The 22,550-nt window shown below is 33.2% G+C and overlaps 1 protein-coding gene across 1 annotated transcript in view; it reads right to left on the bottom strand.

Moving 5' to 3' along the window:
• LOC114418376 overlaps window positions 1-22,550 on the bottom strand; it is a 236,154-nt gene that overhangs the window by 202,643 nt on the left and 10,961 nt on the right. Inside the window, exons 3-8 of the mRNA XM_028383680.1 lie at window positions 17,213-20,194; window positions 16,866-17,117; window positions 16,049-16,762; window positions 14,776-15,585; window positions 11,524-12,174; window positions 9,884-10,726 (exon numbers count right to left, since the gene is read on the bottom strand). Of these exons, the coding sequence (XP_028239481.1) occupies window positions 9,884-10,726; window positions 11,524-12,174; window positions 14,776-15,585; window positions 16,049-16,762; window positions 16,866-17,117; window positions 17,213-20,155 (6,213 nt within the window). The 5' untranslated portion in view covers window positions 20,156-20,194. The remainder of the gene's footprint in view (window positions 1-9,883; window positions 10,727-11,523; window positions 12,175-14,775; window positions 15,586-16,048; window positions 16,763-16,865; window positions 17,118-17,212; window positions 20,195-22,550) is intronic.

The raw sequence follows: 22,550 nt of genomic DNA, 5'->3' as shown, positions 1-22,550 counted from the left end.
ATTTATAAGGTGGGGAAAGGATATTGATACCGTATGTCGATATGTGTCCAAACAAATTTATTTCGAGTTTAATATTTTTGAGACGGGAAAAGTGATAAATGAGATTATTAGGAAGGTTGTAGAAGAAAATAATGAGAGTAGGGATCGTACCTCAAATGCTGTTTCACATCATGAATGCAACATGTTCCATTATAAATTCATCATGATCAATATTTAATAGTAGCTGTATTATCTGACTTATGTGGATAAATCATAAAAAAAATGGAAGCAAATATGCGTAGAAGATCGATAGAAGACTCAACATAGCATATATATGGGAAAGGTTCACAACTTTTTAATTTTAACAGGATGGCAATTTGTTCATATAGAAGTAGTAAAGAACACTAATGATGACAATTTAGTTCATATATACAGAAGTAGTAAAGAACACTAATGATGGAAATTTAGTTCATATATATAGAAGTAGTAATGATACCTTTTGAATACAGACTTGATTTAGAGGATGTGGTTCTAGATGTGTAAATGGCTTCAACATGTCATACTTTAACTTTGGCAGATCACATAGTGCCAATGACTTCACATCGGGGAACGTAAGCTCAACATTTGAATTCCAAACATTCTCCAGATTTGGCAGCCGCTCTAAAATCAATGTCTTCAAGGCAAAAGGGAGTGGTCCCATAGTTGTCACATCAAATATGATTTTCACAAAATCACAGTTTCGAACTTGCAATGTTTTCAATTTAGGTAATAAAGGAAGTAAACAGAAAGGTAAGACCGCATCTGATAAAAAATGGCAGCCGTCCACAATCAAGGTGTTTAACCAAATGAAGCGGAAGTGTGGGGGGATATGCAGTGAGTGAAGCCTAAGCCATATCTCTTGTACTGGGCTATCTTTGAGGTCAATATTTGATTTCCAACGTGCAGACGTCCATAACTGCACACGTAAAAGAATAAATAAAAGATTGCTATTATTCTGTACGAAGAAATGCATCACGAATCGCACGAAATAACTAATGTACTCTCAGTTTTTAAAGAGTAATTATTTTAAAAATAATAAATTAAAAAAGTAACATATTTATGATTATATTTCAGATTTCCCTTAACCGTGGATGCTCTCTAACCAAAATCCTGCCTTCAAAATTATTTACAAGAGTGATTTTTTTTTTATCCTAGTTATATCCCATGTATTTTTTACATGGGTCATACATGTAATCTAATTATTTTAAAAAAATCACTTTTTTCATTGATTAGGTTTGTAATTGATGTAAAAGTCACTTTCTACATCAATTATAATTATAATTGATATAAAACAAAACCTATGACATGTCAATAATTTTCATACTATATCATCTAACATGAATGTTAAATAAACTTATTCATGAATTTTTATGTGTATGAATAATTATCTATTAAGATATATCAACTACTTAAAATGAATCTTAATATTTTGGGGAATTAATTCTGTAGCTTTAGATAAGAAAATATCCTAATTCGCTCAAAAAATTACTTACACCTTATACGAAAATATTTTTTTTACTTTTACCTATTTTTGTAAAATTATTGGCAAATATCCTACTGTATATACCTTACCGAGGGGGAAAAAGAAGGATACATATATAAAATGGATTTGTTTTATAAAAAAACAAAAAAAAAAAAACATTCATACTATTTACACGTATCCTAAATAAAATTATGAAAAGAATTATTTACGAAAATTCGGATTTAGAATTTCATTTAATTTTCGTAACATCTAAATTTGTATCAACTGTTAACTCAGTAAAAAAATTATAATTTGGCAGGTAAGAGAATCTGAGTTCTGGTATTGATTAAAACAAACGTAAATGCAGTCCAATGATACATTGCCTTGTAGAATAAGAATTATTTTGTAATAATTCCACCAGAGCGTTACATTGATTTGCTTTGTATGTCAATCATTAACATTTAGGCTTGTCCATGACATGAGAATGCTTCACTTTTGAATGAGACTAAATTAACGACAAGGATGTAAATTTTATCTTCACTTTATAATTTAATTAATGTTTTTTTTATCACATAACAAAAAGTTAGGCTATTATCCACTGCGGATCTAGAGGTGAGCAGACCCTATCCCCATCCCCATCCGCTTGCAACTTTTCATGTATATATGTTTTGAAGTTGATTAGTTTAAAATTATAGTATAAAACAATTATACTACTAGAAAAAAAGTATTTTATGATATTGATTTTAAGTCAGTTATACAAAGGTCAATGTAGTAAGCAAAGCGGCGACATTTTTGTAAATAGTTGTAACTTTTTAAAGGCAATTTCTTTAGAAATGACTTTAAATATACTTTACTGTATCATTTTTTCAAAACCATCTTCTAAAATTAAATCGTTTTTTTAAAACCGTCTTTAAAAACATTGAGTTTCCACTTTTTGTTGCTGACGTGGCACATTTTAATTGGGCGAGAGCTTGGACAACCCTAGATCCATTAAAAAAAAACTGAGAGATTCTCATTCTCGTTCACTCTTCCCTCACAAAGCTAGAAGTGCCCATGACCATCGAAGAGGCTAAGGAACAAGATCGTGGGGTTCTCTGTCAACACCCTCCCCCCCAGTTCGCTCCGCCATCCCCATGCCGTCACCATTGCCGTCTCACCGTCGTGTGCTCCTCCTTCTGCCGCCGCAGTCGAAGCCGCAGACGTCACAACAAATTATCTCTTCCCACCACCACCTCCACCTCCTCATTTGAACCAAAGCTCTTATCGACCTCACTCCCTTAACCGCTTTCCAAACTGAACTTTGACGGTTCCTATCTTCTGGCAAAGACACTTACCGAGATTTGCAAACCTTGGTCACTCTCGACCACAACTGGAGGTTTGTCGTTTCGTGTCGCCCTTCCACCTTGCATTTCCTCGGAACTTCGGCGTCTTTGACCTTCCTCGCCTTTTTTGTTTTCACGATTTTGGCTTAATTGATTTCTAGGTTTTCGTCTTGGTGTCGTAACACATCTAGTGTTGGAAGAAGAAGAAGATTTTATTTCATTTGCCACACAAAATACAAGAGTATGATCCCCTATTTATACTAAAATAGAGTGACCACTCACATAATTTGCTTATTCAAGAATACTAAATGCTCACATAATTGCTTATTCAAGACTTTGTAACTCACAACCTTATAACTTTCATCTTCCACAATTTAAGGCTCATAAAACTTGTTATTATTATTTTTCTAATTAATATCTAACATCCTCCCTTAATTGGAAAATTCTTTTGCACACCAAGTCTTGCTCGCAATCTTCGAAAATCTTCAAATTTGAGAGGCTTGGTGAAAATATCCGCAACTTGATCTTGAGTTTTCACATGAGTCAATTCTACTTCTTTCTTGGCAATGCACTCTCTAATGAAATGATACCTTGTATCTATATGCTTACTTCGTTCATGGAACACCGAATTCTTGGCAAGCTCTTGTGCAGATCTATTATCAACATAGATCTTTGTGCTTTCCTTTTGCAACAACTGAAGTTCCTCCAACAATCTTCTTAGCCAAATGGCATGACATGTGCAAGAAGTTGCAGCTACATACTCGGCTTCACAAGTAGAAAGTGTCACAATGCCTTGCTTCTTAGAACTCCATGTAAAAACACAATCACCCATAAAAAATACAAATCCGGTAGTACTTTTTCTATCATCAACATCTCCGGCAAAATCACTATCACAAAATCCCACAAGCTTATAGTTATTGGAGGGAGAATAAAACAATCCAAAATCAATTGTACCTTTCAAGTAACGAAGAATTCTTTTTGCGGCTTTTAGATGAGGAGAGGTAGGAGCCTCCATAAAGCGACACACAACTCCCACCGCATATAGAATATCGGGCCTTGTATTGGTTAGATACCTTAAACTCCCCACAAGACTCTTGAAGATCGTGGAGTCTACCTTCTCTCCTTCATCAAACTTTGATAACTTCAAGCCACCTTCCATAGGTGTGTTCACGGGATTGCAATCAAGCGTATTAAATTTCTTCAACACTTCTTTTGTGTACCTTTCTTGTGAGACAAAGATACCATTCTCCGTTTGCTTCACTTCCATTCCCAAGTAATATGACATGAGTCCCATATCTGTCATATCAAATTCACGAGACATGGACTCCTTGAAGTCTTCAAACAAATTTGGGTTATTGCCGGTAAAGATAAGATCATCCACATAAAGACAAATAAATAAGACATCACCATTATTAAAAGTTTTAACATAAAGAGCATACTCATTTTGACAACGAACAAACCCATTGTCTTGGAAGTACTTGTCAATGCGAGTATTCCATGCCCTCGGTGCTTGCTTTAGACCATACAACGCCTTGTTCAATTTCAAGACTTTTCTTTCTTGACCTTCAATGACAAAACCCATTGGTTGTTCAACATAGACATCTTCTTCAAGATAGCCATTTAGAAATGCCGATTTTACATCAAGCTGAAAAATTCTCCACTTCATTTGAGCTGCCAAGGAAATAAGAAGACGAATGGTTTCCATGCGGGCAACCGGTGCAAACACTTCATCATAATCAACTCCATATTGTTGCTTATAACCTTTAGCTACAAGTCTTGCTTTGTGTCTCTCAACCTCTCCTTTTGCATTCTTCTTGATTTTGAACACCCATTTGACTCCAATTGCTTCATGACCTTTGGGAAGGCTTGATAACTCCCATGTGTTGTTCTTCTCAATGGCTTTGATTTCTTCTTCCATGGCTTGTCTCCACCTTTTGTCTTTCATTGCTTCATCAAAGTTTAAGGGTTCACTGTCAACAAAAAGACAAAACAAATCATTTATAACTTCAGTTTCATCATATAATTCTTGAATATTTCTCATTCTTCTTGGCCTTTCACTTGAACTCCCTTCGGAAGATGATGAGGCTTCATTGGTTGAAGGAGTTGGTGAAAGTGCTGGAGTTGAATCATTTGGAGTCAAGGCTTCTTCATCTATTTCTTCAAAGTACGGGAAAAAATCATAAGTGTCTTCTTTCTCCTCCCAATTCCATGTGCCTTCTTCATAGAACTCGACATCTCGGCTCACAATTGTCTTTCCATTGTTTGGATTGTACAATTTGTAGTCTTTTGAGCTTGCATCATAGCCAATGAACACATGTTTCTCACTCCGATCATCAAGCTTGAATCTTCCTTGGTCGGGTACATGAGCATATGCAATGCTCCCAAATACTCTCAAGTGATCAACTCTTGGCTTCACTCCACTCCATGCTTCTTGCGGTGTTTGATCTTTGACATTCTTTGTTGGGGAGCGATTGGACAAATAAACGGCACATGCAACAGCTTCGGCCCAAAATTCCTTTGGCATATTTTTAGCCTTCAACATACATCTAGTCATATTAAGAATAGTTCTATTTTTTCTCTCCGCTACCCCATTTTGTTGTAGAGATCTAGGAACCGTTAGAGGGCGACGAATCCCATATTTTTCACAAAATTCATTAAATTCTTTTGATGTGAATTCGCCACCTCTATCGGATCTTAGAGCTTTGATTACATAACCACTCTCCTTTTCCACAAGAGCTTTAAAATTTTTAAAAGCTACAAATGCCTCAGATTTTTGCTTTAGAAAATAAACCCAAGTTTTTCTACTATAATCATCAATAAAAAGCAAGAAATATTTATTGTTACCACATGAAGGAGGATTGATTGGGCCACACACATCGGTGTAAACAAGTTGGAGAGGCTCCTTTGCTCTTGAATTAGCTTCTTTTGGAAAACTCCTTCTTGCATGCTTTCCAAGGAGACATGCTTCACACAATTGATTAGGATGGTTGATTTGAGGCATCCCTTTCACCATCTTCTCCTCTCCTAAGGATTTTAGTGCTCCAAAATTCAAGTGCCCAAATCTCATATGCCAACACCATGATTCATCTTTTATGCTAGCCTTCAAACATTTTGCTTCATTGGTTTTAATGTTCAAAGTGAACATTCTATTTCTTGACATAAACACCTTGGCAATCAAATTAGAATTTTTATCTCAAAGCCATAAACAACAATCTTTCATATGAATTTCATACCCCTTTTCAACAAGTTGTCCCAAACTCAAAATATTGCTTTTTAGTTTAGGAACATAGTAAACATCCGTGATTAATTTGTGAGTACCATCTTTTAAAGAAATTAAAATGGTACCTTTTCCTTGGATTTGCACCTTGGAAGAATCTCCAAAAAAAACATTTCCTTTCACCTTCTCATCAAGTTCCACAAATTTCTCTTTGCATCCACACATGTGATTGCTTGCTCCATTGTCAAGATATCATAAGCATTTGTCTTCCTTCTCACCATTATTAAGTGATAGTAGTAGTGTTGACTCTTCAACTTCTTCTTTATCATCAACAAGATTGACCTTCTCTTCAACATTTGTTCTACACTCCCAAGAGTAATGGCCATATTTATGACAATTAAAACATTCAACATTAGATTTATCATACCTCCTTTCATATGCTTTTTCATAATTGTTTCTACCTCTTCCTCTTCCTCTTCCTCTTCCACGACTTCTAGTGGATTGATGGCTCCTCCATTCATTATTGTCAAAATTATCACGATCTCCTCTTCCTCCTCTTCCTTGGCCATGACCACGTCCACGACCACGTCCTCTTCCACGTCCACGTGCTTTTTGACTACTTTCTCCTCCATTTTCTTTCAAAGAAGCTTTGGCTTTGAGGACTTGCTCCAATGGCTCATCATGTCTTCTATTGAACCTTTCTTCATAGGCTTGAAGAGAACCCATCAATTGGTCTACGGTCATTGAGTCTAAATCCTTAGACTCTTCAATAGCACAAACCACATAATCAAATTTAGCGATTAAGGAGCGAAGGATCTTTTCCACCACACGAACATCTTCCATATTTTCTCCATAACGCTTCATTTGGTTTACAATAGCCAACACCTTGTTGCCAAAATCTGAGATAGATTCAGATTCCTTCATATGCAATGATTCAAACTCTCTACGTAGAGTTTGTAGGCGCACCTTTTTTACCTTATCAACACCTTCAAGGGAGGTTTTCAAAATCTCCCATGCTTCTTTGGATGTGGTTGCATTTGACACCAACTCGAACATAGCTTCATCCAAACCTTGATGAATGAAAGTAAGTGCTTGTTGATCCTTCTTCTTCGACTTCAACAAAGTCTCCTTCTCATTTGGTGACAAAATAGCCTCATTTTGAGGTTGGGCATAACCTTTCTCTACAATCTCCCATGCATCTTGAGAACCTAACAAGGCTTTCATGCGACGACACCAATTATCATAATTCTCTTTGGTAAGACGAGGGAATTGAAACATACTCAAGCCATTGCTTGCCATCTCTCAACTCACAAAGTATTTCTCTCTCAACTCACAAAGTGTTTCTCTCTCAACACTCTAGAACTCAAGCTCTGATGCCACTTTGTTGGAAGAAGAAGAAGATTTTATTTCATTTGCCACACAAAATACAAGAGTATGATCCCCTATTTATACTAAAATAGAGTGACCACTCACATAATTTGCTTATTCAAGAATACTAAATGCTCACATAATTACTTATTCAAGATTTTGTAACTCACAACCTTACAACTTTCATCTTCCACAATTTAAGGCTCATAAAACTTGTTATTATTATTTTTCTAATTAATATCTAACATCTAGCCATAAGCCTGATGTGGTGCGGAGGGACCGAAGTCTCGGCGGAAAAGAGGTGGTTGTTGCGTGGGGTTAGAGAAGTGACACGAATCCGTTGTCAGTGCCAGTTCGGGACTCCGTGAAGCGCTCTGCGAAGAATAAGGTGGTTCCGTTCCAAAGGAAATTGCCCAAATGATGACCAACTGTAATCAATTTCAACGCTTCTGTTTTTTACGCCAATGAACAGGAGGAATACAAGAGGGAGGCTTATAGAGTGGTTCGAGGTTTGTTTTTTCTTTCCTCAGTTATATTTAGTTTACTATCCTTTTCCAAAGAGAGATGGTTGTTTGTGGCTGAGAATTTGAGAACGTCATCTCTCTTTCTAGGTTCGCGTCATTTGATTCGTTAGTATACTTATACTGACAAAAAATAAAATTATGACAAGATGATGAAAGAGTAATGCGGGGAAAGGGGACACTATGCTAATTAACAGGTTGGTGAATGTTTTATGGTTTCTTGAGATAGCTTATTAATGTTAGTACTTGGAGAGAGATATCAATCTTGATGTTTGATTTCAACTGATATGGAGAATATAGTAAATTATTAATTATTTGATTTCGTGTTTTATTTATATTACATTTTAAATATTTGATGGGTTGTTGCCACATCTTTATTCTTCCATCCACCCATTGCTTGGTGAAATCTGGAAGCGAGTTACTTTGACAATCTTGTATAAAACCATTATATAAAAAGAGCATAGTATAAAATAAAACCAATCTTGTATATTGTTATTATTTTTTTAAAAGGCTTGTCTGTTATAATAATAATAATAAATAAGAATAGTTAATGTAAAATTATTTAAGTTATCGATGTAATGATTAATGTTATAATTATTATAAAATTCAAGAAGTGTTTGTTGTTTTCTGGATCAATGTGTCTGACATAACAGTTTTCAACTAGTTGATTCTAGTACATTCTTTTTAAATTTATCATGAAATACACACAATGAAAGTATTTTTCAAAATATTTTTTATATGCCTTTGTTGTCCTTATAAAAAAGTTTCTAGATATTTATATCAGAAAGAGAGTAGATTATTTTTCAAAATTCAAAATTAATCATTCGACAAAACATACGCATGACTAAAGCTAGATAGTGGAGTATTTTTTTTTTACCTTATTTAGAAAAATTAAAAAACAATTTAACATATTTATTGGTCTCTCAGGGAGTTATTTATAAGAAAAATACACAAATTCAATGACTCTTCCTTATAAAAAATTCATATATACAATAATTACTAACAAATACAATATATTTAATCTCAGTCAAAACATAGGATTAAGATGCTCTCCAACATATTTTTCTCTCCAACACAATATATACCATTAGATTGATCTTGCAGTCACATCATACAATTAAGTTGATAAATAAGATTATTTGACTTATATTAATCTCTTACCTTATGCTCAAAAAAGAATCTCTTACTTTTTTAGTAAGCTAAACTCATTAATATTTAAATTATTTATTTTTTACATACCTTACTTATACTACTTAACTTTTATTTGTACTAGTAATTAATAATAATAATAATAATGAATCTAAACTTCTTCAAGTCACTCTAATTTTTTTTAATATCTATTTAATCTATTTTAATATATAAATGAAGAAATAACAAAAAGTTAAAGAAAATTAAAAAAAAGGACAGCTAACATTTTAACTACCCTAATCTAGATTTTAAATATAATTAGTATCTTAATCCTAGAAGATAATTTTTTTTATATAGTTAAAATTGCTAAAAGATAAATATTTTGAATATATATATAAGAGTGGATTATAAAAGATTGATAGTTTCTTTTATTTAATAGGATTAATATAAATAAAATTAAATGGTTTACTAATAAAATAAAAATTAAATAATTTTCAAATCATTTCTGCAGTGGCTTGAAAGAGTTCGGATTCATTTTATATCAGTATTATTAATATATATAAGTTAAGTAGCATTGATAAAGTACATAGAAAATAGATTAAATTATTATGAGTTTAACGTAAAAAATTAATATGAGCCAAATTAGATTGGCACATAAATGTTGTTTCTGTGAGTTTTTTGGTTTTCCGAAAAATTGGACGACGCTGAGAATCCAAAGATAAATTATTGGATGAGGCCAAAGTTAATTTGAGGATGAATCTAATTAACCTAACGGTGTATATTTTGCATTATAAGAACAACATACACCAATATCAATCATATTTAATCAAAATAATTGAAAACATACCTTTTCCCTAAATGCCTCCCGCATGGTAGAGTTCAGGTCATTTTCCAATTTGATAGCATCTGATGACTCCTCACGTTCATATAAGTACCTGTCAAGTTGAAGTTGAACCAACTTGTCTGCTTTTAGGGTACCAGGACATAATGTTTCCATCCACGCGCACTCCATTACTGACAATTCCTCCAATGATGGGAAACTTAATAAACTTCCTTTATAGAAGCTTCTCAGCTTTCGTAATTCTTCAAGTTTCAAACAATTGAGTTGCGGAAATATTATTTCATTCTCATGTGATTCATCCCCCTCCTTAGAGACTATCTCTTCAATTGAATCACACCTTTTTATCTCCATTCTTTTGAGTTGACCCAAACTTCTTGCTGTTGAGGATGCGAACAAATGACGCAGGTTGTTGCATCTTTCTACTTGCAAATATGTCAGATTGGAGAAAGACACTGTAGATGGTACCAAGTCTTTTAGACTAGAACAACCTATTACTTCCAAGGTTTCTAGATTTCCCAGTAAGGGCTGAATCGAAGAGTTCTCTAACCCAATGGAAACAAGCTCTGGAAGGGAGTCCAAGCATAAGACTTTGAGCTGTAATAGGAGTCCAGCCTCATCCACATTAAGACTATCAAAGCAGAAAATCTCCTTGAAGGAACCATCACACACCACAAGCTTCTCTATATTGGGCGCCAGTTGTAGAATTTCATATGGAAATTCATCGGACCCTATATGAAAGCCCACAGTAAGAACTTGTAGCTTGTGCAAGAAGTTTCTCTGAAATTCTCCACGCTTGATCATCTCCAGTCCTTTTTCACCCAGTGACAGGCATTGCAAGTTGGATGTAAGCTACCAAGAGAAACCGATAACCAAGCAAAAGAAGGTTAGGGCAGTTATAGATCCAGCTCTTTTATTTACAATGAAAAACGAACTCTAATTTCATGATAAAAGATATCCGATAATTAGTTACAAATTAACTATTACAATAAAATAGGTTCAAACAAGTCAATGCAAAGAAGAAAAAAAGTTCACTAAACCAAAAAGGAAAAAGAGATGAACCAGGCTAGTTATTAATAAAGGGATTTTGATGCGGTATGAGCCTAAACAAATTTATTTATTTGTAGTTTAAAGTTTTAGATGGAAAAAGTGATAAAGGAGACCTTTAGGGAGGTTGTAGTTGTTCCAACGGAGAAGAAAATGATGAAAAATTCGATCCTTTAGATGGTAGGGAGATTGTTTATAACGATTTGAGAACCATCGTATCCATACATAATATTTGATAAAGTAAAATAGCGTGTGTAAGATTCTATGTAATCGTGTGTATTAATAACCTAAAATGTCATTGTTGTATCATGAATGTAACATGTACCCTTAAGTGTATTCTTTTACTTATTTATGTAAAACATGAAAAATGGGAGTTAATAGGCATAGAAGATAGAACACGGCATATATATATATATATAGCAATATACGTGAAATTTTCACATTTTAATTTTAAGAGCATGTTCATATCACTCATGTTGAACAATAAAAATGAAGTATAGAAACTAATGGTGATAATTCAATTCTTATAAAAGTAGTGCAATTATATTTAATAAGCAGGCATCAGATTCTGCGGTAAGGACAAAGTAGTAAGACAATAGTACCTTTCCATCCTCGGTAGGTGTCTGGAACATGTCACACTGCAGTGAGCAGTAGTAAAAATACTTGAACTTGGGCAAACCTTGTAGTTTCAATGACCTCACACAGGGACACGGGAACATAAGGTCTAGATTTGCTCCTCTTGGATCTGCATTATCCTCTGCAACAATTTCCATCAATCCCTCACAGTCTTTGACAACTAGTTTTTCAAGATCTTTGGCTACTGATGCCGGAAACACACTTGTAAGGCATTTACATTTCTCAACAATAACAAGTTGTAGATGTTGCACGCTTAGAATTCCATGAGGATCTTCATTCCAGATATTCTCCAGTTTTGGCAGCCTCTCTAAAGTCAATTTCTTGAGGGAAAAAGGGAGAGGTCTAGGGAAGGCTGCTGCTCCCAATCCCATAGCTGTTTTCACGTCAAATATGCTTTTCACAGAACCACACTTTCGGACATGTAATTGTTCCAAATTAGTTAAGAAAGGAAGTAAAGAGAAGGGTATGACAACATCTGTTAAAAGTTGGCATCCGTCCACAGTCAAAGACTTCAACTTACTGAAGCACGACTTTGGGATCCGCCGTGAGTCAAGCCATATCTCTTGTAGTCGTGGGCTGACTCTGAGACTTTTAGAAGCACGTGTAGAGTCCAAAAGCTGTGCATGCAAAATAGGATATTGCATACAAAAGGCTAATATGTCAGTTTCATAGCTGGCGATTACATTATAACAAATAGATAGATTAGTCATAAATCAGTTACTGTATTAATACTGAATTTAGTTCATAAAAAGACAAAGAAAAAGAGAGGAACTTGATATTAGACATAGAGACGCATGAAATCAGTGGCGGAACTTTGAGAAAAAAAAATATTGGAGGAACCAAAATATTTTTTATATAGTATAATTTTTTTTTTACTTTTGTCTGAAAAATTAAAAATTTCATTTCCATTTTTTTGTGTGAAAAAAATGAACCTGAAACATTTAGTTTGTTTTTTTTATATACAAAATATTTGTGTGAGGATACAGGGAAAAAATCTATGGATTTTTTAATGAACTTAAAGAAAATAATCATATTTTTCTCTCTCAAAATTATAACAATTCTGAATAAAAATTCAAACAAACATGGGTTTAACAAATTAAAAGAAACAGCTCTATATTATAAAAAATATTATTAATTAATAAAGAAATCTATTTACAATATAAACTATAAGATCATATATTTATTTTATTATTTTTAGATAAACCATAAGTAAAAATGTAGAATTATATATATATATATATATATATATATATATATATATATATATATATATATATCATATTATCAATTTTGGTAAAAAATATTATTATTTATTTTTTATTAAATTGTTAACTTGATAGGTCTGGATTAAAATTAAACACATGTTATATGATAGAAATAATAATAATAATCAATTTTTTTTTATAATTTTAGTCTAATTTATTTTTTTATCATAAGATTATTATAAAATAGGATAATAATAATCAGGATATATTAATGTATACATAATCATCTTTATTGAAGAAAAATAATTAATCTTATTTATTAAATTATATATATATATATATATATATATATATATATATATATATATATAATTCACGTGTGAATGATATCATTAAATTAATTCAAGTGAGAATTATTAGTTGTTAACATTATTTTAAACTTTCAATGAAAAATTCTTAATAATAAATATAATATTTTTTTTAGTTTAAGATTATCATATTAATTAAAAATATATTTATTATATTTTAATGAAAAACACCTAATATCTTAAAACTCACTAGTCAAATGGATAATAAATATAAATAAATTTTTATATAATTAATAATTAATAATAAAAAATAAATCCATCAACTCTTGCTATCTTAGTATAAGATGAAGAAGCCAACGCCAAAGAATGATGAGACTGAGTTGTGTGGCAAACAGATATTAATATGGAGGGAGCAATTATGTCCGTTGTTTATTATAAAATTACATTCCAAGTTTCATCATCAAGGGGACCATTAAAACACCTTCCTTCCATTAGAGAGAAACAAAACTAAGATAATTGGCTTAAGAAAACTTGACGGCATCCTTGTTTCTAACTTTAATTTAAATATTTTTCAAAGAAAACATCAATTATTTAAAATAATAATACATCCTAACATAAATTTAAAATGTAATTTATATGTTAAAAATAATATATTAGCAAATTTAATTATAATATAATTTATATACATAAAATATTTATTTATTATAAATTAAAAATTCTTGTTGTATAAATAAATATTTATTTTCTGCCATGTGCTAAAATACTAATTATGGATAGCTGCACAAAAGGTTAAACAAAAAAAATATAAGTAAATAACATAATTTTTTTTTTATCAATGATGAAATTATGGATGATTTAGTTTAAGAAATATTTTATTATTTACTCTTAGGTGTAAAAATGTCATTTTATTTTCACGTGATTTCATATTTTAACAAAAAAAATACATTTTATCCTTATTCATCAATATATAAGACATTATTTTCATGAGATTTTTTTTATCAATTAATATTAGCGGGTAGTTTTTTTATTAGAATATTAGTGATAGTATTCTAACTCAAAACCTCTTTCATCCTTTTTCCTTGAAATCCTTCTTCCTAACTACAAAATTAACCTTATTATAAGTTATAATAACCTCTTATGAGAATTTTATTTTATAAATATATAGATGACCGCAAATTATATGGATAAATTTGTTAACTTGTTATCACAAATCAACATGTTAGTGTTTTTAATTAAGTTTTTAACTTTTCATCTTTTTTATATTATAATTTTTGTTTCCTCAATTTTTTTTGACAATTTTCAAGCATTCATTAAAGTTTCCCTCTAAATGTGTTTGTCCATTTTTAGTCATTTATTTTGTTGCTCAAAATTAATCTTAAATATAACATAAACAAAGGATTAATAATGAGCAAAAATGTCTAGAAAGACTAAAAGTGTTAACAAAAAATTCATGGATCACAATCAATATGAATTGAAGTTTATTTATTTGGATTAAAAAGAAAAGTTGTAAGATGAGGGAAGGTTTTCTTTATGACTACGCTGGGTACATGAAGCAGTCAAATTCGTATCATTTTAAATTTCATGAATGAAGTTTTTCAAACAAAAATGATTAATAAATTTATATAAATGCTGATTTTTTTAAGCTAACATATTTATATCTTAAAGAAATTTAACAAACTTGAACTGATAAAATAAATGTAAGTACCTCCTGGTAGAAACCTTTTTGTATGGTGGCATTCAAGTCTCCTTCCCACTGCCACATGGCTTCCTCTTTACCTTTTTCAACACCACCACCTATATTTTGTAACTTTGGTGCTCTTGCACCACCCTCCGTGAATGTTTGCATCATTCGGCATTCTCTCACAATCAATATTTCCAATGACGGGAATTTGAATTCACAGTTATTGTAACTGCAAAAACTTTTCAGATTCATTAGGTACTCAAGTTCTATAGTAATCAATTTGCCAAACACTATTTGCTCTTCTTCTTCATTTCCCTCATTGCTTACTATTTCCTCTAATTCATCGCATTCGCTTATCTTCATGGACTTAAGTTGAACCAAGCTTTTTGCCGTTGAGGATGCCATTAAATTCCTTAATCTACCACAATTCCTTACTTCCAAATTTGTCAAGTAAGCCAATGATACCGAGGGAGGAGCCAAATTCCTCAATTTGTGGCACCAATGTAAGCTCAAAAGCTCTAGTCTCTGTAGAACTGGTTCTCGTTCAAATCCTATATCCTTTATCTTCGAAGACCACAAAACCAATTCTTTCAGCTGTATTACGGTTCCCAAACGTGACTCCGATGACTCTTTAAGCAAATGTTCAGAGTTAAACAAATATAACTTTTCTAGATTTGGCATTCTGTCCAGAATCTGACAGAGACGTTCACCATCATTAACATAGCACAACCTAAGCTCTTTTAAATTGTGCATTCGATGCTTCACAGTGTTGCTCAATAACCACTCCTGTGCTTCGTCAAAGTCAATATCCAAATACTCCAAGTTGGGGAATATCTACAGAAAAATAAAACAAAAGTAAATAGTACACTATGAAGAAGGAAGCTACTTTATTGTAAGAGCATTTACATACACTTACATAGCAAAATATATTGCATTTCTCTCTCTTCACTTATTTTACTCCTTGCCTGCATATTGGTTACTCTCGGGTCCCATCAAGACTAAAAAATGCTCTTAACAGTACTTTATAGTACCACGGTAAATTAAATTATAATAATTAATCAAAAATTCCCTTGAATTCTAAATTCTAAAAAATTTGTAAGCCACAATGAGGAATTTGGATTAGATGATTTAAACAAAGAGGGATTGGGGGATCACAGACGTTAAACTATTAATAATCAATTCTAAAAGTTCTATCCATATTATATTTAGCAGGGTTATATCTTTTTTAAGTATGCCACACTTCTTACAATATCACTCTGCATTTTGTTTTTCCTTTATGTCTCACAATATGACTTACATTTTCAGCTGACAAAACTACTTCATCTTCTTCATTGCTGCATTCTCTTGTTTGGAATGTTTTTAGCTCCTTGTTGCATTTGTTTACTTCCAACTTCTTCAATTTTGGACACTCTATAGGATGTCTCCCCCTGTAGAAATGTTGGATGCTTGATAGGTTATATAAGGTCATGTAGGTTAGTTCAGGAAACACTAATTGTTCAGTGTTTTTTTCGGATCCATCTTCACAGGCAACAATTTCCACAATTCCATAACTTTGTACCGACATGTATTCAAGCTTTGGAACATCTTTGGCCACAGAAGCTAGAAATACATTCCTCAGTCTATTACAACCAGACACTTCTATACTATGCAGATTTTTGAAGTTAAGAATTCCTCCTGGATCCCTGCTCCACACATGCTCCAACTTTGGGAGATTGCATACATCAACAACCTGCAAATTTGTGTCTATCCCACCAGATGCATCTACTTGCAGAGAATCTTTGATTTCAAAAATCACTTCCACTGACTCACAATAATGAACCTTCAAGCTGTTCAAACTCGCAAACCATCCTTCCATGTGACTTGGAAAAATTTTGTTTAGTTTATCGCAACGAAAAATGTACACAGAAGTGAGACTAGAAAAGGAATCAACACTCACTTCAGCTTGCCATATGTCTGTTAACTCAATCATTTGGTCGAGGTGGATTTCCTCCAACTTAGGAAAGATGCAAACCTGCACTTTGATGACAACAAGCCATTATTTGGTAACGAAACTAAATAGAAATGCATAACATTCAGTCAACTATAAAAATTTACTTATTTACACCTATACACACCTTGTCTGCACTATTTCCTTCTGTGCTAAAAATCTTTTCCATCATTTTACAGTTGCTTACAAAGAGGCCTTTCAGTTTCCTCAAACTGCTAGCAACGGACAATGAACACAAATATCTCAAATTATGACAATCTTTCACAACTAATTTTATTAAGTCTTGAAAGCAGAAATTTGACGGGGGCTGGTCACTCCATATCTTCTGGATCTTGTTCATTGAGATTAAATTCAAGTTCTCTAAGTTTGGTATTTCAACCTGCAAGCACATACACAATTAACATATTTACAACTAAAAAATAATTAGTCACAAACTAATTAAAAATTTTAAAGGAAAAATATGCACTATCATACCAGTTCACCAAAAAGAGGAGGAGCCATCTCACTATGCTCCGTCTCTATAACAGTAATTTGTATGTGATTCCTGTTTGTGGAAGACCCCTCTACTGTGGTATAAAAACTAGTGAATGATGATAATGATTGAAGTGACAAAGACTTCAACTTAAGAAACTCAATCTTATCAGAATTGTCAGGTATTTTAACCATCTCTTCTAAAGAAAAACAATGGGAAACACCAATTGTTTCAAGACTCACAAGCAATTTAACCATGCAAGAGGAGAAAAGATTCTTCAATTGGTCACACATCTCGACCTTGATGGTTTTCAAGTTGGTGAATGAGCAATCTGTAAATATCATCTTTGTACCTGAACTAAAGTATATCATCTCTATCTTTCTTAGTTTGTGGAGGCATAGAGATTCCAACTTGGGAAAAACATCCTGGGGATAAAACAAATCCTTTGAGTTGATGATACATTTGATGCTAGGGTTGTTTACGATGGATAAGTGTTTCAGATATGGAAATCCATCCAAATTCAACTCATTAATAACATCTTGAACACCATTCAGCTCTCCCAACAACAAATTTTCAACTCTTTTAAACAACAACTTTATTCCTTTCTGAGAGTGAATATTGTCAGTGTCATCCTTCAGCTTCAATGCCAAAGATTTGAACTTTTCATACTTATTAGGCATCCTGAAATCTCCAACTGAAAGTGTTTTGAAGTTCCCAATCTCAATCTTGTAATCAGTTAAGTTGTCAAAGAACAATTCATCGGGAAAAGCTTCAGCACATGGAATGCTTAAATCCACCACTTGCAATTGATGCAAATGCTTTAGTTCAGAAAGAAATGAAATTTGACTATGGTTTCTTTCTCCTTCCTCCAACACTTCGATGAAGCTCTTTCTAACATACAGCTCTTCCAACAAAGTCAATTTTGATATAAGATTAGGCGGAATCATCTTGACCATTGAACAATTGCTGATGTCTAGTAATTGTAGTTTATCCAAGTCCTTTAACTTAGCTGGCAAATTTTCAATTCGAGATCCAGAAAAACTGAGAATTCTTAATTTTTTCAGCTTCCCTATGATGGATAAGTTGTGATCTAAAGTGCATCGCTCCAAACAAAGCAATCTGAGGTCTGATAGGCTTTCAATTGAAGATGGTAATCTTGATAGTTGAATACCAGTCAACATTAATACTTTGAGCTTTTTCATTCCTTTAAAAAAACTGTCAGGTATTTTTAAGGATGGATCATCGCTGTCAATTTGGAAAAATTTAAGTTGAGGACAATTTATTTCTTCTGGAAGCTCATCAATGATATCACTGTTGCATATAGAAATAGAAGTGCACCTCTCGAGTTCAGGCCAATCATCAAGTTTGGCATTTCTCAAAGTAAATACATTTTGCTCCTTCTGTGCTATAGATAAAGCAGCATCTCGAACCAGATCATGCATATTGAAATGAATACTAGAACTTCCATCCAACACCAAACCTGAGTTTTTCAGCTTTTGGATTAATGTAGATATTCTGCTCCGAGCTTCCCCAAGTGAGTAGACCCCCTCAAGTATTCCCAAACCAAAGCAATACTTCACCAAGTCCATAATTAGGGGTTGATGACCCATTTGAGCACAAAGAAAGAAAATGGACTTGAGCTCCTCATTTTCTAGACGGTCATAACTCATTTTTACAGAAATCTCCATAGAATTCTGAACTCCCACCAGGTCTTGATTTTTAAGTTTTTCCCACTCTGAGTCGCTCTTGTCTCTTAATGCCCTTCCAACTGTAACTATTGCCATAGGTAACCCTGCACAGTACTTCTTAACAATTTCTTGTTTCCACTTGGACATTTCACCCTGTATTCTAGCCTCCTTCTGAAACAATCTCAGAGCATCATCGTCATCTAATTCCTCTACACAGAAAGTTGACTTAACTTCCATTTTATCGGTTAATACGTTTTTATCCCTTGAAGTTAGCAAAATTTTGCAGCCCTTACAATCACCAAGAGATTTTTCTTTATTCGCCTCTTTGGGACCCATTTTAGCCTTGCTTGTCTTCTTGCTTAAATCATTATGATCAACATCACCATCAAGTGTCTTCTTGCTTAAATCATTATGATCAACATCACCATCAAGTGGAACCCCCAACTTATTCAAGTCTAATCTGTCCCAAAGGTCATCCAAGATTACAAGGATGCTCTCCTTCTCTTGCTTTAACCTCCTTCGTAGACAATCAGCTCTCACATTCTCACCTTCCCCTTCCAATCTCAATCCTAACACGTAAGCAATTTCTTCCTGGATTTTTTGTAGATTGGGATTGGCTGTTATTTCTAGTTTAACTACCACATCAAACAGCTTCTTGTCTAGAGATTTCTTCGCAATGTCTTTGATTAAAGTGCTCTTACCCACACCACCAGGCCCATGCAGTCCAATCATTCTGACAGTGGAATCTTCAAGTTGCGCCATTACGCCTTCCAATATAGATTTTCTAGAACCAAATTCTACATAGCCAGCATTAGACAAAGTGACATCATTAGATGTTATGTTCTCCCTGTAGGCAACTTCTTTAAACTTGGAGCACTCATCTATTAAGTTCTTGACATCCTCTGTCATCTCCACTGCTTGTTTGCCTAGCCTGTATCTATTCCACAAGTAAGGAAATAAATCATGGAGCAACCGTGTCTTTCTGTGGCCTTCATCGTTCCCAAACTCCTCCACTTCAGTCTTACATTCTTCTACTTTCCGAAACCATTCTGTAACCTGACCTTCAATGTTGTGTAGATTCTTCTTAGCTTCATCACGTAGATGATCTACCCTCTCTTTTGCATGCCCAAGATCCTTAATACTATTGTTTAGTTCATCAACTTTCTTCCCGTAACTGAAGATGTAAGCCACATGCCGAATACCCAGGTCCAACACGCAACCAAATGCTTTTTCCCCTACTTTGTTCAAATAATTCATACTTTGTGCTTGATTATCTTTTACTAAGTACGACTAGATCTGTCTCCCAAGAAAACCAAGGTAGAAACAGATCAGTCAACAACTACTTAAGAAAATGATGATATTATCAATAAATATCACAAGTATCATTGCAAGTACTCTATAATTAAAAAAGACAGTTCAAAATAACTGTCCTAAAAATAAAGGAATTAAAAGATATTTGCTATTTTTCATTTCTTAGTTTTAGAGCTCTTTTTAAACTAATTTTTTTGGTAGATAAATCTAAAAGATAAAATTAATTGTTTCATTAGATGTATATATAAAAATAAAAAATTGATGTAAAATTAATTTAATTAAAAAACATTTTAAAGATAATTAAAATTCATAAAGGATTAAAAACACGCATTTAAAACTTTTAATACTCCTAATTTTAAGAAGAGTATAAACTCAGAAGAAAACAAACAAAGGACAGCCACCATTGGTTGTCTTGATTTACCCAATCTTGCCCATATAAGTATAAGATTTAAGATTTGACTCTTTTAAAATTTGAGAGTGCACTTTATAGCATAAAATAGTTTGATAATAATTATTAATTATAGAATAAATAGTTGATATTATAACTTTTACTATACATAATTATTTCTCTCCTCTGAGAGATGACCTAGTTTTTGACCTTTTTCTAGTCCTTGGGAAATTAGTATCACAAAAAAAAAAGAGTATCTTTTCTAATGAGACGAGCCTTTTGAAAATTGAGTGGTAGGGAGATAAGGGATGTGGGGCGTCTATCTTCGTTGCAGGATGACAATGAAGGCTTAGTTTCTTTTTTTATCAACTAGTGTGGACTTAGTCACATTTAAAGGTTCCTCATCCCTCTTCAAGAATTTACATGTTGATGAAGATAAGGAAACAACCAATAAGCAATGATGTATTCCTATGTATCGTTGGTCGTTTTCTTACATAGAAGTCAATTTGCGGCCATAGAATGAAGGATAGAATGGGGGATGTGTAAGGAGTCTCAATCAAGGAAGTGATTCAAAGAACCTTTATGTTCCAATTTTATCACAATTAATTGGATATGGAGAGAGTTTTGTCAAGGGGACATTGAATTTATGGGAAGAATTCAACTTGAAGATGTCCCTAGTCAGATACAGTTATATCATATTCCTTTTGGGCTTCAAGCCCACCACATTCTAGCTGGGTTTATAACTCCGATTTTAGGTTAGTACCTAGGGAGTTATATTGGAGAATTCATGGAGTATGATGCTAGTAATAATTCAAGAGGGTGGAGAACATACATGAGAATCCGAGTGAATATTGATGTCCTTAAATCTTTGAAAAAAGAGATCAAGTTACATAAGTCAGGAAGGAAGTGGCGAATGGTGACTTTCAAGTATGAGCGTTTAGGTACATTTTCTTTCGTTTGTGGCATTCTTGGTCACAATGATAAATCCTGTGAGACATTGTTGAAAAAAAAGGTAAGTAGTGGAATAATATGCTTAATTGTGGGTGAAGCAAAGGAGGAAAGAGGGAATCGATGGTGGCTGGTGGCTATGGAACAACATATCAAGTGTGGAAAGTGGAAGTGCGGCTTAAGGGGACGATGGAATGTCGAGTAACAAAAGCAATGCTAATAGTGGGAAAACTAAAGTTACCAATTACCATTAATGGTCAATGCCAATATCATGGTAAGAGTTATTGTTGGACATTTTAGTGTAATTGATCTCTTTATTATGTTAAAATAAGAGTGCACGCTTGTTTTAATGTAATAACGAGATGTTCGGTTTAGGCAAAAGGTTGGAAGTTACATGGAAGTTACTAACTTCCATCAACGGTTGGAAGTTACATGGAAGTTACTAAAACTTCCATTAACGGCAATTTTTAAAAAAAAAAAATAAATAACTTCCATCAACCGCCAAAAACTACCGGTTCTTTGATTATAAATAATCATTCTGGTTCAGAAAGCATAACGATGTGAAAAACTCACAAGACCAAAACAAAACTCTTGAATTATAATCTTCTGATTTTATCCGATTGAACAATTTTGGTTGAACCCCGAAATTTGATTCAATCTGAAAGTGTTTATACACGACTTCAGATTTATCCAGGATTATCTCGATTTTTCAAAATTAACCAACAAAAGATTGAATCAAATCTTTCGAGATGACGAACGATAGTTCGAAGATGACAAGCAAGTTTGCGAAGTTGGACAAATTTGAAGGGCAGGATTTCAGAAGATGGCAGAAGAAGATGCACTTTCTCTTGACAACATTGAATGTGGTGTATGTGCTGAGTACACCGATGCCGGTGTATATGGAAGGCGAAACTCTGGATCAAACAAGGAAGCGTTCGAAATGGGAGAACGACGATTACATTTGTCGTGGACACATTCTGAACGGTATGTCTGACTCTCTCTTTG

The sequence above is a fragment of the Glycine soja genome, chromosome 7 (genome assembly GCF_004193775.1).
Source record: "Glycine soja cultivar W05 chromosome 7, ASM419377v2, whole genome shotgun sequence".
NCBI classification, from domain to species: Eukaryota; Viridiplantae; Streptophyta; class Magnoliopsida; order Fabales; family Fabaceae; genus Glycine; species Glycine soja.
Note: the sequence above shows the minus strand (reverse complement) of the source record. Positions and strands in the feature narration are given on the sequence as shown.